This window comes from Mycteria americana, chromosome 1 (assembly GCF_035582795.1).
Source record: "Mycteria americana isolate JAX WOST 10 ecotype Jacksonville Zoo and Gardens chromosome 1, USCA_MyAme_1.0, whole genome shotgun sequence".
NCBI classification, from domain to species: domain Eukaryota; kingdom Metazoa; phylum Chordata; class Aves; order Ciconiiformes; family Ciconiidae; genus Mycteria; species Mycteria americana.
The window spans coordinates 122,082,570-122,104,350 of NC_134365.1; the positions used below are offsets into that span (position 1 = coordinate 122,082,570).

Here is a 21,781-nt window from a genome sequence, read left to right on the forward strand (position 1 = left end):
GTTGGAAGGGACCTTAAAGATCATCTAGTTCCGACCCCCCTGCCATGGGCAGGGACACCTTCCGCTAGACCAGGTTGCTCAAAGCCCCATCCAACCTGGCCTTGAACACTTCCAGGGATGGGGCATCCACAGCTTCTCTGGGCAACCTGTTCCAGTGCCTCACCACCCTCATAGTGAAGAATTTCTTCCTTGTATCTAGTCTAAATCTACCCCCTTTCAGTTTAAAGCCATTACCCCTTGTCCTATCACTACCTGCCCTTGTAAGAAGTCCCTCTCCAGCTTTCTTGTAGGCTCCCTTCAGGTACTGGAAGGCTGCTATAAGGTGTTCCCGGAGCCTTCTCTTCTCCAGGCTGAACAACCCCAACTCTTTCAGCCTGTCTTTGCAGGAGAGGTGCTCCATCCCTCTGATCATCTTCATGGCCCTCCTCTGGACTCGCTCCAACAGGTCCATGTCCTTCTGATGTTGGGTGCCCCAGAGCTGGACGCAGTACTGCAGGTGGGGTCTCACCAGAGCAGAGTAGAGGGAGAGAATCACCTCCCTCGACCTGCTGGCCACGCTTCTTTTGATGCAGCCCAGGATACGGCTGGCTCTCTGGGCTGCGAGCACACATTGCTGGGTCACATTGAGCTTCTCATCAACCAACACCCCCAAGTCCTTCTCCCCAGGGCTGCTCTCAATCCATTCTCTGCCCAGCCTGTATTTGTGCTTGGGATTGCCCCGACCCATTTGCATATCGCCATCTTTTTACATAAATGTTGCATTCCTGAAGCCTCATGAAAAATTTACAGGCAAGAACAACAACCACATTGTTGAACACATTAAAAAAAATGTTTATTCGCAGATGCTCCCCCTCTCCCCTTGCGATGACGATGGCTGGTCAGGCACGCACATCATCTCCTATCACTGCACCCTGGCTTCCCCTCGCACACCCTGATCCTGCCACGAGTGGGGAAGACCAGCACAGGGCTGAGCAGAGTTCAACATAAACATGAGCTCAGTAGAAACACACATGTGGCATTCGTTGTGGGATCCCGGTCACAGAGGCAAAGTGTCAGAGAGACAAAGCTGGGACTTGTCTTTTTGTGCAGTGTTTGTTTATATGCCACACACGTTATGCCCAGTAACATGAAGCCATCAGTTTCAAGTTACAAATATACCATAAATGCCATAAGTAATTTATTTTTCTGCTGTGCCTGGGAAAGTAAATTTGGAATTTTTAAAAAATCTTATTTGATGCTGATGTATTCTGATTGCCACTGCAGATATATATGTTTTTATTATGCATAAGCATCGTTTTGATGTGATGGCCAAAGCCCTCAAAGGGTTTGATGCTGAGGGGTGGGGCCTTGAGAAAGGCACATGGGGCTGCGGGACCCCCTGCACAAACAATTTTCAGTTCAGTAGGACTGGTTTGAGAACAATTTTAACATGCTGTTTAAGGCATCTTGGTTCTAAAAGCAAGTGACAAGTTTCACACACGTACGCTTGTGTTTGGAAGAGGCACTGCCAAATAAGCCTGTAAAAATCATTAAATCTAGAATTTGTTATTTTACTAAAGCATTCTGAAAAATTACACTCGTGATTGCATTTGAAAAATCTGGTAACGTTAATTTCACTGCTGGAATATGATTTCTTTTAAAAGCCTTTTCCTTCGTGGTCCCTGCCATAGGATCCACCCCAACATCTGGATAACAGAATTCAGGCTGACAGACTAATGCACATGTGGAGGAGTGTGTCTGCTACTTTGCTGCTTCTCAGGACAGACACATCGTCTCCCTCTCCTTCTCCCTGTCCCCTCCTTTTCTTTTCCTTTTTTTTTTTCTTCCTTTAATAACACTGCACATGTCTTGCAGCTCTCTGCTGCAAATGTGACCAGTATGCGATATTGCCTTGCATCGACACAGAACGTCTGGCTTAGGTGATACCAAGTGGTTACTGCCCTGGCTTTGCTTGCTAGGTTATTAACCGGCACATCTGGCTCTCTCCCTAGGAGGGTGAGTTCTGCAGTGCCCCAGGAATTTCTTTCATACACCACTTTTATTAGCTTTTCAAAAGAATACGGATTACCACTGGAAAGGAAGACTTAGGTCATTTGCAAACATATTGGTCCCCAACCTGTTTACCATGTTTAAAAAGCAACAATAACTGAAACTCCTTATTTGATTTTCAGAATTAATCGTTCCTCATTTTAGCCCAGCTCTATTGTTCTTGTATTTGAAAGGTCTGCTTTACTGAAAAAATGGCCGGTGATTTGTGATAGAATTAAAAAAACATTTCAGAAAGCCACAAAGATAACTTAGTTTAGAAATAAAGCTTCCAAAACATTAATTGCTAATCCTACTTTTCCTGCGGACCTCACTCCATCATCACAGGAGGGAAGACAAAAGTGTTTCAGGCTTAATCAAAAGAAAGAAGCGCACGTGTAGCTCCAGAGAGCAAATTTATCTCCTTTGCCCACACATGGAAGTTACACAGGACGTGAAGGTCGAATGCAAGAGTTATATTACTATAATTTCCCATCTGGACATCCCTATTTCAGTAATGTCAGAGTGGCCTTTTCTGGTTTTGTTTATGTCACTTCCGAAGCAGTTTAAGACAACTGGGACAACCACTTCTGTTTTCTTACTGAAAAAAGATCCACGTGGGGGAGTTACAGAGGTAGCTCTCCAGGGCTTTCCTTCTACCTGACTAGTAAAGTTCAAAGCTCTGGCCAAAGCTCTCCTGAAGCAAACTTGGGAAAAAGTTGCCTGCCCACCTAGCTACCTGCCTACCTACCTACCTACCAACTCACCTGGAACTGCACCGTCCCAGGAGGAACCTTCCTCTTAGTGCATCACCTGCAACTGCTGAGCACACTTCAAGTACGGATAATATTCTCCACGTAGAGCTAAGCAAGTACAGAAAAAAAAACAAACCCCAGTTTGCTGGACTTGCTAATCAATCTCTTTTGAAGCCGTGTGAGGCCAGATTTTCGGAAGCTGTCGGCACTCACCAGCTTCCATTGTTCCAAGTGGGAGTTGTTTGGCACCCACAGCTTTTGAAGGGACGGTATTTCATGTAGGTGTCTAAATGGGATCTCTGCTCTCCACTAACCTTTTGCAATTGCTTTTGGCTAGACTGAACATCCAGAAATATCACATTGCAAAGAGGAACATGTAAGCACTCACAGAAAGCGTATTTTAAAACTACACATAAATAGCCCGTACTCCTCCAGCCAGGAAAAAGAAACAATATTCTGTGATTTCCCCAACCAAGGGGGACAGCCAGGCAAAAAGTTCACAAACTTCAGTAAATTCATACAATGAAAACAAAAACAAAACAAAAATTCCTAATTATGTAAATGAAAACAGTGAATGTTTTCAAGAATGTCACAATCTTACTTGGAGATTTCTGCCAAACAGAACAAGACATTAAGTCCATCAGATAAAATCCTGATTTCTTTAGATCAGTATCAAAACAAAAGGGATGTCTAGTCAAAACTCTAAGCCATAAATTCTAGTACCAAATAAATTACAGCCAACAGAACATAAAGATCTTCTCACCTCCGCAGGTCTGAATCTTCTGAAAAGTGCACCTTGGCAGCATTAGACTTGGCATTATTCAGTCAGCTCCACTCTTAAAAATAACCACGACTCATTTGGTCCACTAAAGTTCATGGAAATCCTTACAGGGTTTTTTGTTGCGCTTGCCTATAAATTGCATTGTCTTCTTAAGGCTTCCTGTCCTGCAAACAGAGGCACTAGCACAGAGATTCAACTGCGATTGTTTTCCCCCTCTTCTGCTGCTTTTATTTAACACACACACACACACAAAAAAAAAAAAAAAAAGGAGAGAGAGAACTGGTAGAAGTTCCTTGCAGGAGTTGGAAGAGGACATCTGCAGGCAATTTAACATGAGGGTTTGTTTCTGTGTCAGCTGGCAACCCCTGGATAACTCTGTCATGTAACTTATATGCTAAAACATGATGTAGGACAACCAGTGAGATGGGTAAATATGGCAGCACATCAGTTTTATTTGATTAAGATTTATACTTTTTCAAAGGGAGCAGCCCCGCCATAAACTATGAAAACAAATACATCCCTGCAGCCAAGAGAACGTCCCACCCTGCTGCGCTCCAACAGCACTGATCTTCATCAAACCCACCTTCTGCTGCAGCCCAGGACAGTCTCTCCCATCCTTCCAATGCAATTCAAAGAGCAACAGAAAACAGGTTTTTTCAGATGAGGACAGGAATTTCTCCATCCCTTTCGTGGGCAGCCATCCCTCACAGCAGCCCTTTCTTGATTCGGTAAGGATCCAGCTTCTCCTCCTTTGCAGGTGACGGCAGCAGAATGTGGAATGGCTCACGCAAGCACGAGGCTGAGCCTGCAATTTGTGCCTCAGTTCACTGCTTCCTGCCGATTTCGAAAGGCTGTTCAGGAACATAGACTGGTATCTAAAGAGAGCTCTGGAGATAACCCAGCTCACAAAGTTCCCCCACTCCATGTGTTTAACTTCCTCCCAATTAGAGGAATCTGGTCAAGTGAGGAATGCTCATCCATTCTGGTTCCACTTCTGTTCGTGCATCAGATCTTATGTGTTTTGACATTTATAGCCACGCATTTGAACTGAGGCACTGATTAGATTCAATTGTTAAAATTACCTTCCTCCCCCTTCCTCTTTGTATGCGTGCTTTGGTTTGAATTATTAGCCATTTAAAAATCAATCCTGCAGTTAAATGCTTAATGATATAATTGCTTCTGTTGCCTAAATTTGTTTAGTTTGCGCTTTATTAGCATGGAATAACTGAAAGTATATTTTCCTCTGTCTGAGTTAATAATGTCTCTGCGATGGCTCACGCACCGTTAGGCGACTGGCTGCAGTTCTGGGATAACTCGGAGAGAACTGGAAAGATTTCCTGAAGCTGTAACTAAGGAGTAGGTGGCTTCCTTTAGTTTCTCTAATTGAATGAATTTGAATTCTCAGTTGGCCTCCACTTCAAGGTTTAAACACCTTTTTGTTCATTCTGAGTTCACTTTGCGGGCCTCTTGGTGTAAATGCTGGGCGGGGAAGCTCTGCTGTCCCAGACTTGGACACGTGTGCCAGCTGGGTCCATGCCACGCAGCACGCTGTGTTCTGCAGCCCTTGTCCCCAGATCTTCTCTGTGGAGAGGTCCTCGGGAGGCCCCTACAGATCCCTGCCTGCTCACCTACACAGGTCCCTTTGCAAGGAAGCTTGGAGGCTGGGAGGAAGGCGGCTTAGCCTGTCTCCTGCTGACAAGGCAGCAAGGACTGTGCCCCAGATGTCTTCAGACACCACCTGCAGTTCTGCTGTGCAAACCTCTGCCCTGCCCTGACATCCAGGCTCAGGGCTGGGACACGGCTGCTCCTCCGCAGCCTGCCATCTACTCCCTGCTTTCCAAAGGATTGCTACAGTTGTGTAAAATGTCAACTCGATGTGATTATATTGCTTTTGGATCTGGAGCTAGCTTGTTTGGAAAAGGCCTGGGTGTATCCCTAGTTCTGTGTCACATATTGAGGATATGCCAGGTGAGATGGGATTCCGTCCATCTAATGAAGAGCCACCTACAAGTCCCCCTGTGCTTAATGTAACTGCTCTAGAGCCTCCGTGTAAACAGTGGAAAGACAGAGGGGCTTCCCTAGGACAATTCACTCCTTCCTAATATAGGTCTCTCCCCATTCTCTAAAGAGGGGACCCAGGAACTGCTTAAACTAAATACCAACCAAAAGCAGCTAAAGTTAGGTGAGTGTCTTCTCCAGCACGTCCTCAGGCTCTCCCTGATCATTTGCCATTTTAAAGTTATCCCACCTTATTCTATTTTTCCTCACCGGAGGACACGAAGCGAGGGTTACCGTTCGCCCCCGAGACAGAGCAGAAACCGTAAAACGCAGAGGTAAAAAGGGTTACACGTCTGGGAGCAAAGCTCCCTCTCCTATTCCCAGCCGTTCCCCTAGTGCCGGTGGCGACAACGTTTGGTGCATGTTCAGATTTCTGCTGCAGTGCGATTACCTCCGATTTAGGCCAACGTACGGCACTACGCTCCTTCTGACACCTATCCGAGAAGCGCAGGCAGTGCTCAGCCCGCGGGCTGGCCATGCTGGACATAGGATTTCTCACGTTTGCAGGATTCCTCCCACGTTATTCACAGCCCTGACATCTGCCAGGTTTCTGGGTCCCTGGAAAATCTCTATATATGACCAAGGCAGTATGGACAAATAATCATGTCAGCTCATCCTGGAAGGCTCGCAGCACACAGCAGATTTATCTACCTCTTGCTCAAAAGCGCTACTTTGCTGAATTTGAAATAGCAGGTTACAGTGTCCTACCAAACTTTTACTGCTCTGTGAGGAGGTGATAATGACTGCCAGCAAGTTTATCTTTGATCCAAGGTAATCACAGACAATATGAAATATATAATGCACATGCCAAACACTCTTTTCAGGCTTCAGCAGCAGAAGAAATTGATCCCTTTCGTGTCACAAAAAAACCCACTGGAATCAACAGAAGTATTGGCCTGGGGATGCAGGGGATGTAATACAGTAAAACTCACCCACATTAGTCGAGTTTAACCGTGTTGTAAATCTGGAGGGTAACATTCAGGTTTCGCAGGTTATTGGGCAGCAAAAAGCTGTATTTCTGAGCAGGACCTGGTAGTGAAGGGATCACACCATAGAGCCTGTTGGGTACAGGGCTCACTGGCAAGACAGACATGGGAATTTAGGGGGACAGCAGTGGTCCTGTCATCCTTTCTGTTCTTCTTGGGCAAAAAGGACAGGATGCACATTTTCAACAAAAAAAACCAAAATTGCACCAAGAATACACCTATGGTATAGAATCAGTTTCTCCTTCTCATGAAACATGCCTGGAAATACCCAAATAATGGCTACTGGCTTGAGCCAAAGAAGAAATATTTTTCACAGCAAGAATTTGAATTGGCTTGAGAAAGAACACTGAGAGTCTCAAAATGTCCTGCAGAATAACGGGCAAAGACTTATGGCAAACGATAAAACAGCAAGTTGGTGGAAGGTATCTAGTCAAACGCCCATAACTGTTTATGAGGTAATGTCTGTATTAATAATCTAAAGAAGGGGATTAAACAGCACATCGGCAAAAGATACTACACCCTAAAGTCAACTTTGGGACACCAACAGGACTGCTGAAATAGTCCAAAAGAGTCTTGAGGAGATTAGAACATGGGTAGGAAATAATGAAGTAAGATTTCAGATTTAAGGAGGATGGTTGTCAGTATGAGTATGCAATATGAGATCAAAATGAAGGGGGGGGGGGGGGGAGAGGAGGGAGAGCGAGAGAGAGAAGAGAGAAGAGAGTAATTTTTAGCATCGTGTGCAGAGGAAACACATCACCAAGCCCCGGGGAAGCATCTCGCCCTGCCTGCGGGCTGCAGGAGCAACAACCCTTGGAGTATGCCTTCCAGCTCTAGGAGGTGTTCCCAGAAGGACAACAACGTGGTGATTCATGACCAAGCAACAAGTATAGCTGAAAGCAGGGCTGGATGCAGCTGCAGTGGTGGGGGGGGGGGGAAGGCTGCCTGGCCCCCATCACCTGAAACGGACTGTGACCAGAACTAATGCGGACAGGCTGTGGGATGCTTGGCAAGCTCCCCTGAGTTCTCCCTATAAATCTCCCTCTTTAAGAAGGTGAGGAGGAGCGAAAGCAGTGTGAAATTAAGGAGTTTGGATCTGTACAGAGCAGATACACAAAGGCTAAAGAGGGGAGCAGGGTGGCTGAATGTGAGGAAAAGCTTCACAGTAACGAGTCGTGGGGAATAATCTCTCAAGAAAGTTAAAGACAACCCATTGCTTGGGATATTTGTGGCTAGATCAAGGCAAAATGCAAATCCAATATACATTAAACAGTAATCTCTGACAATGGGAGATAATCTCTGCACACCTTTAGCATATGCACTGTATATCTGTGCAAGGATAGATAGTCCTGGGCAGGTGGTTTCTGTAACCCCTTGTCAAGGAAGGAGGAGACTGTCATTACAGCCTTTCAGCGTCCCAAGGCTGCCCAAGCCCCACGCTGGTGGAGCCCCCCGAGGCAGACTTTCTTGCAGCCCTTCCCTTCAGTGCTCGCACTGCGGCCACACGCAAAAGGCACGGCCTTGGAGGCATGAAACACAGCACAGACACTTGGGCTAGTGGACTTGCTGGCCCCATCTGCCGGGGCGGCCAGGACCCAAGGAGGAGAGACACCTACTTTGGCAGTGGGCTTGCGAGAGATTTACAGGCAGCAAAACAAGCCTGCGATTTGGGAGCCCTCCATCCCACCCCAGGCTCTAGAGGGGAGGAAGAGGAAGGAGGGGAATCTTTTTTGCCAGTTTCCCCAAAGCCTTTTTGCCCCCTTTTTGTCCTTGTCCCAGTCTGTCTTGTTTGTCCTTCCCAACTTCTTCTTGTAATTTCTCACCACCCTCAGCTTGCCGCTCTGGCTCTAGTTTCCATGACCATCCATTTTCGGATTTCTACCCATCAGCAGTAGAAATGTCCAGACTTTTAACCGTCTGGCAGACTGCAGAAATGAGATTTGAACACATCTGACTCCACATAACAAAGGGTTAGTGTAAAGCATATATATCAGCCCGAGCATTGAAAATGCATTTGGTACTCTTTAGTTCGCTCTTTCCTGCTTATGAAAAAGATAATTTTTGTTTAAAAATGGCCTCACTTAAGGAATTATCCATGCCATTAGTCCCCAGAACAATAGAGATTAAAGTCTCTAGACCATCCCCTATCAAAATAACATACTTTTCTTTGAGCATGTCATTAACACTGTTTTCCATCTGGCTGTTGGCAGCAATCTTGGATTTGCTCCGAATTGCTGAAAGTTCATCAATTACAGTATACAGAAGCCATTATCTCTCTTTTCCTTTAGCAAGGAGGTATTTGCTCAGGCAGAGAGAAGAGGTAGAGTTCAAGAGAAAAGGAAAAAAAAAAAGAATAAAGAAAAAAGAAGAATTTACTCATGTAAACTCTATGGCAATCATTTGGTTACAAACTAGAATTCTAAACTTCTGAGAAGTCAATCACAATTTCTGCATATAAGGAGATTCTAGCATTCAAATACAGTAGTGATTCTGGCATTACTACAGGTAACTGATGTATGCTGACAGAGGATGGGAATAACGCACCAGATTTTAAGCCTGGCAGTTTGGGGGCTCGGTGAACGAGTGCTGGTGCGGAGGAGTGTCACCCATACTCATGATAAACTCAGTTCCTTTATTTTATGAGAACCCCGAGTAAACCATGGCTATCGTTCAAACAAGATTTAGCAACTGTGATCCAGCTAGCATAACTAGTAAGGAGGACAGTGAAACTGAAACAGTGGTGTTATCCTGTCAGTACAAAAGCAGGGGAAGAGCTTTTAAAGTTTTGCCAGAGTAATGAATGAAGTACACAGTGAGGGGTAAGCAAAGGGGATGGGACTTACAGCTACTCAGCTTCGGGGACTGCTGATACCGATGCTTTTTCACATCTGTCACTGAGGGACATTTGTAACCCACGAGACGAGAGCCTGCCTGCAGCAGTTATCCCGGAGCAGCTGTCAGGCAGCAAGTTTGCAGCCCAGATAAGCCACAGTAGCTTGTTCACCTCTGTGTGCTGGGGCTAAAGGCACTGTCTCACAGCTAGAGGCCATTGCAGGCAATGTGTCCATGGGGTCATCACCGACTCATACCTGTGGGAGGTTCCGCTCATCAGCCAACAACTATTAGGAGCAGTTATTCCATGTTTTCTGGAGGGGATGGGAGTATGTTATCAAATTGACTCCAGTGGTGACATACTGTGATACAGTAGTATTACATACTCCATATGGATCGCCTACTCAACTAGGCTGCAATGTGTCTGCCATGAGCTTACTTCACATGTGACTTTGGGCAAAGCTCTTTGTATCTTTGGCTCAGATTTTCATGCTCTCGCTCTTAGCTGAGCTGCCCAAATACCATTTTATAAGCAACGAAATAAGTGCTTTAGCAATGCAAAGAACCACAAAGACTACGCTCCTAGCTTAGTCAAGACCCTAAAAAGAGGTAGGAGGAAAAGCCTGGCTTTATCCTCCTTATCCTGGAGGATAACAGTAATTCCATCCTCCTTCCCTTCTTGTCCCCCTTGCCTATTCAGGCAGAGACTGTATTGTGCATACAAAACTCCCAGCATAACGAAGTCTTGGATCCTATTTAGAGACTCTACAATTCCAGGAAAAATAACAGATTATATCAGACCCAGAATATGCTCCTTAATGAATAATACCAGTTTAAAAAAATCCGATTTAACCATAACACAACAGATTAGGTACATCCAGCAGCATCTCTACACTGCCACAATTTGAAATCCAACACATTCTTTGGCCAACAAAGGAGCTCTGGGATCAGGTTCTGTAATACTTCCAATGACAATATGGGATGCTGTGCATGGAAATGTGCATGTGCCACCTAATTCATAGCCCAGGCACATAAGTGCTAAATTCAGGAGTAATTTTCAGAAACAGCTATGGAGTAATTCTTTCATTTCTTCTGAGGAACCAGGTTTTCCTTCATTGTAATATTAGGTACAGTTCTCAGATTTAGTAACCTCAATTTGATAGATTCAGAGGCAACAAGCTCTAGTTACACCCAGAGAACAAATGAGGTTGGATGGATACAGACCAGCTGAATTTGGCTCAAAGTGTTTGATGCCCTCTGAGAATTTTTTTATTAAAAATGTCCTCTTCGATTAAGCTACCTGGGTCAAGAAGTGTCCCTGTTTTTCAACTTCTACAAGACAAAAGGCGGGTATGCAATCCACAAGCACCTCTATTCAGCTGCTGCCATTCACCTGCCTCTTCAGTCATCCCAGATCTCAAAATCATCACCAAGGAACAGAAAAATCGGACCATCTAAATATACACAGACCAGATCTTCCACCGGCATAAATCAGCCTTGATTCAATGAAAACTATACCTATCTACCCCAGGTTAGACTCCATTCCTGATAAATGCAGTAATGTCTTTACCTACAAGCCGTACCCCTGGACTCTGTCTCTCCCAGTGAGCACCAAAGGAACAGCTGTAACTCATTTTTTCCTGAGAACTGGTTCCACAAAATCCCCTCACAGTGATGGCACAAGCTAACTAAAGCCAAACAAGCATTTGATCTTTGCAAATGAGGCGCTGAAAGCAGAATTTAACCCTTAAAAAAAAAAGTTTTATTGAATGGTCAGTATACACAAAGCATACATCGTTAAAAAAACATGCAAAACTCAAGTAGCATTTGCACAGTGTTTCTGTGACTACTGTTATAAGAACTAGAGTTTAATGAATAACAGGAAAAAAAAAATCACATTAAAAAATGCGTGTAAATGACAATTACTCTTGCCCATACAAAGAGACAGCCTAGCCATTGACTTCTTGAGAACATCTCTAACCTTTGAGTTTGATGAGATGTAACTCTCGTTAAGATGTTTTATTTAACACCAGTCCAAGCAGCTAGATCCTTACGTAGCTTCCAAATGATGAACTACCCAAAGCAAACTAGTTCAGACTGACAAGCAAAGGCTCAGCTTCCTGGTGAAAACAGTATTCAGCACTGTCATGCAACACCCCATTTGGAAACACAGCAAAAATGGTGCGTTTTCTAGAAGTGACCCTTAGCGTACACAGATTAAGAAACCCACTTTTGCTGTGTTTGAAAACTTCTATTGGTGATAAAAGGACTTCGATCCACTGACACCAAAGACAAAAATCTTCCTTAATATTATGCTAAACATTGAAAATTTTATAGCTCCCAATTAAAATGACAGCCCTTTTCAGTGGCTTGGGCAGGGTGAGAGGTGAGGACAGAGCTGGTTGCAGAGTCCTGTCTAGAAACTCCTCTCCAATGTGCAGACTCATTAGAGAAAACCTATTCTGGAAGAGTGAGGGAATACACAAACCTCGGTATAAACATGAGCATGTTATACCCAAGCCCTCTCAACTATCAAAAATTGCCCAAATGACTGTCCAAAACCAGTGTCTTCGTCCTAATTAGAGATACTGGATAGCAAGAAATCATTTGTCTTGCTTTAAAGCAAATAAACACTTATTTTCTTAACAGTTCGCCACTAATCGAAACTAATGGTATTATTTTAAGCCTTTAGCAGTAGCAAACCTTATTAAACTCGGGTGCTGATCCCCCAAATCATTGGGGGCATACTCAACTTTATCGATATAAGTAGTCTTACTTATTTCAGCCCTCTCACAGGCAGTAAATGTGTGTGGAACTGCTCGAAGATCAGGGTCAAAATTCCCCATATTTTGCTGCACTGGAAGTAAAAGTCCGAACATATACATCCTTGTTCCTGTCCACATCAAATGTTTCTTTCCCTTATGCTTGGGCAAAACACAAGGCTGTGACTCAGGTGAAACCACACGTTAGGGAGGAACAGGAACACAGGTTCACCGTGTCAATTATGGACGCTTCATTCCAGCTGAAAAATGTAAAGCTTAATCTTTAGTAGCTATGGAATGAAGCTGCCCAAACAAAACGAGGACATACACATTAAGACTTTCAAAACATTCCCAAAATTGGACAGGATCTGCCTGGGTGCTGGAATCTGGCTCTTACCATTTCTCATTCTGAAATGGAGCACAAGAGCTGCAAGTTTGGTTACATTTTCTCCCGGTAGCGGGAAAGGCAGATTTTAAAATAGAATACATAAAAACTCGCATAATGCAAATGAAATCACCCTTTCTGCAGAAAAGATGTCTCTGAATATTCATATCGGCATATTCATTTATCTTTCCCATTAATTTTCTGCACATGTTCAGGCAGAAAACTTAAATCTTAAAATTTGTCAAATCTCAGTAATTCAGACACTTCCTAGAAAGTGATCTGCAAAGCTACAGCTCTAAATGTGCATGAATGAGGCTGTATCTGCTTATTCAAGAAAATAAAAGAAACAGTACCATGTGACCTACCTAACAGAGTACAGCTAATTAAACAAAACCATATCACGGATGACTGTAATGAACACAGTTTGTCCCTTCTACCTCACCACAGCAATGAGAGATATAAAAGATCGTCACACCAACTAGTCTTTCCCACGTCCCATGCAGTATACTTTCTCGTGGCTTATTTTTAAGAATGTAGTTACATCCACTTTTAAAGTCTAAATGAACAGAGCATCCCCGGCAGCTTTCTGAAGAATGCGTTCAGACCAAAGCAGACTCTAAATGACATAAACAGCAATGTGAAGGATGTGATGTCTAGTTGGCTAGCTTTCCTATCCCAAACACAGTATTAAAGTAATTGCCTTCCTCACACCCTTTTTCAATGTACCAGCAACTTCCGCATGCTGTTTTGCTGAAAATAGGCTCCTACAAGTTCTCTTGAACACATCATTACAGAGATTTTTATGCAGCTCTCTTTTACTTGCTGTAATAAGACGCATGCATACCCAGCCTTGCCCTCTCAAACTCTAACTCCCATGGTTAAAAAAAAAACTACTTCAGATACCAGTTTTGGCAGAAAGCATGAAACTGAGTTCTTCTTAATGTTATTTCTGGCGCTGCGGACACTTAGACTGCATGAAGAGGTACTAAATCCCCTTCAATTTTTTTGAAGTCTTACTGGTTGAAATCCAGGTGACGAGACATGTTCAGGCGAGACTGCTTATGGGGAGGGGGGTGTTTTTCTGCTCTTCCCATAAAAACAACTGAGGGCCAGAAGACTGTGAAAGTGCTGGGTTTTGGAAAACTTGGAGAGAGGGAAGGGACAAGCTCTCACACTACTGCCAGTCATCCTAGTATCTAAAACCAATCCAAAAACGCTGTAGGGAGGTATATAGAGAGCTTCTTTCATTGACTGCCTTTTTACAGGAAAAGTGCGTTGTTTAAAATAATATTTCATTTTTATTCGGTTAAAAATAAGTTGTAAAATGAAGCTTTTCTACAGAGAGCTGCTGACTTTTTCTGTAGAGAGCTAGCAGTCGACTGATAAGAAACTCCATGAAAGAAGTTGTAGAAAATGTAACTTCAGGGAACGCCAGACAGACAGACAGACAGAAAGGCAGTCAGAAAGAATAAAAGGAAACTTTCCTCTTACAGCCTGCTTAGCATGGCTGATCTATTTATTTGATTACAGCAATCTTACTACACCAGCAGTATTTTCAGATGGCAAAATCCACGTGAATGAGAAGCATGCAGTTTCATCATATTGTTTGTATATAAGGATCAGATGGCTTTTCCCACCTCAGACATTGCTATAAGTGTATAGTGTCTATACACTATATTGCTATATAGTGTCTTTTTACTTTGCAAAAGAGCATTACTGTTCTTCTCTAGAAGCAGCCAGGAAACCGTTTCCAAGCAAAACCTCTAGATGATGAAATAGTGAGGCAGAAACAGTATTCCCCAAACTAGTCAGTTTGTGAGGCTCAGATGCTGTTGTTTATGTGCAATACCCCAAAATGTCTTGTTCTTAGCAACACATCATCGGCTGTGCCTGCTAAGTCTAGCAGGTTCCTAGTCTTCAGTGACGAAGGATAAGAAAAACACGGTAGCAACAGTAATAGCAATAATAATAGTAATAATACAGTAAAAACAGTACGCCACCTTCTGAAATGTAGCAAAGCAATGCTGTTTTTAAGGCAACAGCACAGTTCAATGTCTACACTCCTATGACTTACATAAAACCATCCCCTTTTCAAAGGGATGCTTGTTTGGCTTTGAATTTTTGCACTATGCTCATTTTCCTTCTCCAGTTGAACTTAATGTTTGCCACTGGCTTTCATGAAGCAGAACTGAGGACATATGAATTCAGTATTTTTCAAGTAGGTGTATTTTATCAAACATACCAAACATTAAAGGACAATCTTAGAAAAAGTTATCTTCAAAATATCCACATACTTCAGAGCACATCAGCACAGGTGTCAGCAACAAAGACTGCAGGACTGACTCAGACAATAGCATATAAATATCGAGGAATAAAAGAGCCAGTGTTGTGCAGTAGCACAACTTATAAACATGCAAGAAAACCTGCAGTATGTATACATATTCTCTAATTTTATGACTCTCAAAACATCTGAGGACTCACAATAAACACGAAACTAACCTTGATGTGAGCTGCTGGATCTGGGACAGTCTGAATCATGTCCTTTAACAGGCCAACGTGTTTACCAGGAGCTCAGATCCCAAGGCAGCTGCATAACCAAAGAAACAAGTGTCATATGATTATATTTTAAAAGTTTATTTTCAATGCAAATCTCTTATCTTTTTATAGACTGATAAGCATCTCTCCTTCCCCAGACCTCCTCGAGAACCAGTACAGTTGAAGCTCTAAGACATTTCTGTTTCCATACAGTCTGTTTAGGATCTATTTCATACAGGAGAAAACAGTCGGCCCTGAAATTCTCATGGAAAATTGCTGTTTATCTGTAAGGGACGATTTTCCCAAAATAAGAATTCTGGGATGTGCTCTGTGCTGCACAGCCCCATTATTCACCCAAGATATCCGGGATTTCCACAATCCCTTCTTCCCAATTTATAAACATCCAGCAGGATTGGGACAGATCTGGAGCTGATATAAATAAGTATCATTTCACTGAAGTTGTGCCCATTTACAACAGCTGCAAGTCTGATCCAGCCGCTCAATTAACAGCACTTCAGAGCATGGATCTTCTGGGACCCCTTATCCATGTCCGGTAATAAAGTACAGAGGGGTTGGGGCAGGCGGGGTGCATTTGTCTGCATGTGCAGGGGGTGGGGGACCATTAAAACAATTTAAAATAATAACAATATATAATGTAAATAATGTAGAGTACTGCTCCGTAACTAGAACATCAAATAACTGCTAATAAATTGGGATCATTAAGTCAGGAAACTAGAAAACACGTAGAAAAATGTAGGAACGTGAATGTCATTTAAAGTAATGTGGCTTTTTCTCCGTTCTCCCTAAAAGCCTGGACATTCCCGTTTCTAACACAAGGAGTTTCCTTTTGCCCATGACCTTGAACTTTTTTCATTTTTTAAAGCAGCAAGGCACTATCAGAAAAAAAAAAATCTTTTTCCTCAGCATTGGCTCTTTTTATTTCATTATCTGTTCTCACATCTACACTAACTTGCAAATCAAATTGCAGATAGCTTTTACCTATTTACTCAGGAGAAATGTTGATAGACTGGCTAACACTAAGCTTGCCCCAGAAGCAGTCCTCATGACGTATGGGAACCATTTATAAACTGTGGTATTAGACAGTGCAATTAAAGGTATCACCATTTAGATCTTGGTACATTTCCCCCTTACTACTTAAGGGAGCCAGCTCTTCAAATCCCTCTTCAGTTCCATGAAAACAATGTACTTAATTCGATGGCCTATTAGAGAAACCCCAAAACAAGCCAAATTCCCATTTTGTACACTTTCCTCAGCTATCTGGGGATGATCAAATGGGATCCCGATGTCATGGTTTTAAGTGACAGAACTTAAATATCTTCAAAAGCAACAGACACTTGTTTTGGTAAAAGCAAACTTTCAACAGCGATGTTGTTCAGATTTAAGTCATATAGAAACACTAACAGCACTGACATGCCTTTCAGTTACCGTCCTCCCTTCCCTAGTAAATCCACGCCCGCCACGTTATTCATTGGATTTATGGGATTCGTATTTTAAGCTTTCAAAAGCTCACACACAGGATCTGGAAACTACTAAATTTCATTTAAACTGAACAGAAAAATATTTTGAACCCCGTGTTAGATCATGCTTTCGCAGTTTGCATACTTTCATCGCCGTGTTGCCGTAACGGTACCTCACGCCCAGCACAGAAGCAGACCCAGGAAAGAGGGGACTTGTGCCGCATCAGTGTTCATTTCTGTCTCTCTAACATCTTTGCTCAGCACGCAAGCATGCGCTGCGTCTCTCCTCCCTACCCGCGTATTTTACTATTTAACCCAGGTTTCAGAAGAGAGGTGGGTTTCGACACAATTTGGGAAGCAACTTCCAACAACGTCTAGACAAAGGGAAGGGGCTCCGGCGCTCCTTACAGGGCTGGGTACCTGCGCCCCTCTTTGTCCCCCAGAACTGCTGCTTGTCCCCTGCCCTGGAGCCCGTCCCCTGCCCAGCACCGACGGCGTGCCACCTCGCATCGCGGTGGAGAGGAGACGGAGCACGCAGGACCACGCAGGACCCCGGCCCGCCCAGCCTGCTACAGCTCGGAGAGTGCCTGGCAGCGGCGCGGGCGTTTCTGCCTCTCCTGAGCTCTCGCCGCCGGGGGGTTCGCCCAGCAAAAGCAGGATTTTGTGCTTAGGAAGCACGTGTTGAGCTCGGAGGTGTGGACTCTATTCCAGAAATGCCCCATGTTGCTCTGGGGTGGGAAACAGACTTCTATTTCAGAGCTGAGTTGCTTGAAGCTACCGGGGTTCAGGAGAAGTTGTTTGAATTATGCCAGGCCCGTTCACATCACATCTTTTCCCCAAGAAGACAGATTCTTTATAGAAGAGAAGATGACAGAGAACATTTGCAACCCAGTTGCCACCTCTACACCACATGGTATGGGAATCAAAGACAAGCAAATGTTAGCCAATATGAGTTGGAAAGATGCATATGCAACTGTTCTGGCCATTTGACTTTTCCCCCGTACTGCTATGTAGCGGTGATCCTAAAAGGGGGAATTCTGCTTTAAACTCAACCTTTGGCAGCCTATTCTTCTTTCTCACCTGGATATTCATTTATACCTACTCTAGATTGGGACATGTCCTAGTTTGCAAAAGGCACGGCTTTTGTCTTTTTACTTCTGGAAATCCTTGTTAAAAAAGCTGTGACAGTTTTCCTTTTTTTTCCCAAACAGAAATATAATTTTAATTATTTCAGCTCCACCTTTACTGGCTGGAATTGGAAGCTTCCAGACATCTGGTACTAACTTGCTGAACCAGATGGTATTTATTGCCAGAACCTCCTCCACCCCCATCCCAAATTTCATGCTGGTCATGTTTGTGCTTGACAGTCTGTCACAGGGTCTGCACGTGGCTGTAGATTTTGCCCTGCATCCCCTGGCTAGCATGACTCTAATGTAAGAGCCAAAACAGCACTAAAGCCTGGTTTAGGGAGACATCTCTTTTCAGGAAACCGAAACAAGGAAATCAGAACACAAACTGCAAGTTAAGCGCTTGCTTAAGTGCCTTCCTGATTTAGGGTTTAACCCTGGAAGGATATATTCGTAGCCACGGAGCAGGTTTTCTTACAGTTCCCAGCATCCTGAGTCGAGACTAGTGTTCGTTAATCCTGTTTTTGAGGTACAGGTCCCCGTGGCACCCCACCTCGCAGGGCGTCGGAGAGCGGAGAGACGGCAGCGGTCCTGGCAGCACCCAGGGGCTGGACCCTGCAGCTTCTGCTGGCACGTGGCCAGACGCAAGTCCATCATAGGACTGAAATGGAAAAAGGCCCTGTCGCATAACAGGAAGCCTTTCCGCCACATGAAACAAATAATTTTGTTGTAAACCAGTGGGACCGTGCGCGTCTGGTCGCCCAGCCAGAGCTACAGAGCTGCCGCGGGGCCGTGGCACGGCACGGACGGGGAAGCAATGGCTTCTCAGTGGAGCTGGAGAGCACGTGCACGCCCACCCCACAACCAATGCACACCCACCAAATGACAAGAAGCTGTATTTTAGTTATGTATGGGGGACAGAGCACATACTGAGCCTGCCCCAAGGGCCCTGGGAGAGAAGGCACCAGAGGACAGGCAGGAGACTGCTGGGACAGCAGACCAGGCTCACATGCCCTGCCCACACCCCCAAGAAAAGAGGATAGCTGGCATTAGGCTGTGGGCAGCATTAAATACTCCTGACAGGATCTGGCTTTTGGTACTGGTTTTCATCCCCTGGTGCATCTGGCTTTTAGTACTGGTTTCCATCCCCTGATGCATCCAAAGCATCGTACAAGAACAACAGCAATAGTAGCAATATTGCTCACGAGACAGGAGAGACAAATTCCCCCTCTGATGTTCAGGACAGATTAAAATATCAAGACAAAACCAGGTTATTGTACAAAACCAGCCAGACCTGGGTATGCCTGTGCTACCCCACACAGGAGGAGACAGACAAGCTATGGAGTCTGTTGTCTTTCTGTGCACGTGTGCACGCAACCCGCGTTTTTTGAGTTACGTAAATACATCAAAGGGTCGCAGAATTATGTACAGCTCTCGAGTTCACCAGATGTGATTACATTGTTTTTCCTTTTTATAGTCCTATCAAAAGGACTCGACTTTTTAATGTACACATATACTGCCAAATTACTGAGAGGCTGAACGTCCCCTCTATATGGTGGGCAGTACGCACCCCTCTCTCCTACATTTTCGCACCGGCGTTGCCTTGCAGACAGGAACGTAGGTCCCTTTTCCATAACTTGGCATGCTATGCTCACCTAAAAAACCCAGCGGGTTCCCCCGATGTGCCCGACACCCCGCACTAAAGCGCTGCGAGAGAGCATGACCGGGCAGCCAGCAGAACTGACAGAAAAAGACTCCGGGCCAAACTCCTGGCAAAGTGACGCCCACGCAGAGCAGAGCTTGGCTGCAGCAAATAAAGAAACATGCTCCGCGCTGCTGTTCTGCTGGGGATGAATGTGGCCCAAAGTACTTATCTGCAAAGGGAATAGTATTCAAAATACAGCCACGGTGCCGATTCCAATACGGGATAATGAAGGGCTGCTTAATCAGCAACAAAAGAGATGCTAGAATTGCTGGGCCAGATTCCTGGTGCAGGGAAAGCAAGGATGATATTAAATGGTTACCCAAGCACAGGCTGCACGGGAGAGAGCAGCAGCAAAGCTCTGCCTGGAGGACAGCGGCTCTCTCCGAAGAGCCCCGTATCACTGCTGCCGAGACGGTAAGAGCCCGCACTTTACAAATATGTGAATGTCAGACAGCACGGAAAGCTATGAATGGCACACAGCACTGCAAATTTGCACACGCACACAGCCACACACTCCGGTACGATGAATAATACAGAGTGGCATTGCACCAAATTTCTACCAGCATAACTTCAGGATGTTTACCATTACTCACAGGAGGTGAATCCCTGAACAGTTATGCAGACTATCCCAAGTGAGTGCCAGCAGGACTTTCAGACCCCCTCACACTGTCATGCAACTGTACTTGTCACATATTTTATAAGGACTGAGATGTTTTTCATCTGTTGGAGAACTTTTGAGTTGTGCAGCTCTACCCATTTCTGGATTGTTTTTTCAGGAAATCTTTTTCTGTGCATCTGGGTCCTACCAGCACTGGTGAGATAGCATGCAAAAGAGAGAAAGGTTGGGATATTCAAAAGGCAGAAGGACTATAAACCTGCTCTCAGTGATGTGTAGAAACAGTGTAAGCTCCTGCTGCTGTAACTTAGAGCTGCCCTTCTTGGTAGATGAATGCCCTACATATGGTTTTCAGCCTTTCTGTGATTTGTGGACACCTAAAGTCGTTCCAGTTATGGTGGAAGCCCTTATATAGCAAGTTTAAGCCAAGTTTAGGCTTGCTGCAGTTTAGAAGTAGCCTACAGATCTCAGGAGCTGCAGGGACCACTAACTGAAAACCAGTGTGCAACCATTCCAGTAGTGCTGCTGCTGCTTTATTCGTATCATAGGGCTTTGTTGAAATTAAGTTATTAAATTAAGTTATTAAGTTCTTTAAATTAAGTCCTTTAACAGGACTAAGAAGAGAAGAAGTGAAATCCTCATCCACTGAAATAAACTGGACTTTTGCCACTGTCTGAGGCAGGCCAGAAATTCACCCACTCCATCTTGGTTGATACGTGCAAAACTCAGGAGCACAAGATTGCTACAAGCACGCAATTTGGAAACTGCTAAACTTACGGACAAAACAATAAGCTTCTTGCACAGCATGGTACCGCAAACTTATGCCCCCTCCTTCTCGGATACTTCCAGGTTTAGAAGAAGGTACTCCAGAGCCAGGCGAGCAGCCGCAGTCAGCTCCTGCCCCTTGCCGAGGTTTGCCGAGAACCGGAGTGGAGCCTTCCCGGGGGCTGAGGCAGACCATGGCCCACTCTGCACCACAGACCTGGATTTCTGGGGGGAAATGGCTCAAAGAGCAAAACCCAGCAGTATCTAGTGAAGAAAGGCCCAGAACTGAAGTCATAGGAATGTTTATAATTCAGCATTTGTAAACCAGGGCTCCCATGAGCAGACTGTGATGATCCAATCCAGGACCAATATTGACACTAAACTATTACATAGCAGAGCTGCATGACATGGGCTTAAAGCTTTTATGTTTAGCTCATGGTTGGGTATAACCACTTCAGATTTTTTTTTTTTTTTCACTTCTTTTGTTGTAACCTCTCTGCATTTTAACAGCCTCAACAATAAAACCTTGAGGAAAGATCCTGCCACGCTCAAGAAATGCTACTGCCAAGGCAATTCATCTGCAGTCAGGGAGTATTTGCTGTTGGGGTAAGACTTCATGATTGCAGGTGGATACCGGGAATAAAACAACAGTAAAGGACAAGAAAACCAAAATAGGAAAAGATGCATCCATCAGCATTTCTACAACTTTCCATTCTCAATAAAAACTGTTGGTACTCATCCTGCCTTTGCAGGGCAGAACACAATGGCTGTGTTGTGCGCTGTCTGATGTGCTTAGCCGCAGGAGTGAAGCGATGCTAAGTGGCATTGACTGTTACCGTACTAAGTTAGGATTAATAGATCTGGGCTAGGAGAGGTTCCTAACCTGTGAATCTAGTGCACTTCTCTTCTGTACTTATGAGCACATAAAATAAATGGTAAGATCTTTGGGAGCAATTTAAACAGAAGAATAA

At 44.4% G+C, this 21,781-nt stretch overlaps 1 protein-coding gene across 5 annotated transcripts in view; it reads right to left on the bottom strand.

The window, feature by feature from the left end:
* ERG (ETS transcription factor ERG) overlaps window positions 1-21,781 on the bottom strand; it is a 152,645-nt gene that overhangs the window by 97,415 nt on the left and 33,449 nt on the right. For 4 of the 5 annotated variants that reach the window (XM_075518606.1, XM_075518649.1, XM_075518632.1 and 1 more), the window contains exon 2: window positions 15,084-15,171. The exons of the other annotated variant lie outside the window; for it this stretch is intronic. In XM_075518606.1, the coding sequence (XP_075374721.1) occupies window positions 15,084-15,122 (39 nt within the window). In that variant the 5' untranslated portion in view covers window positions 15,123-15,171. The remainder of the gene's footprint in view (window positions 1-15,083; window positions 15,172-21,781) is intronic. 5 annotated transcript variants of the gene reach the window in all.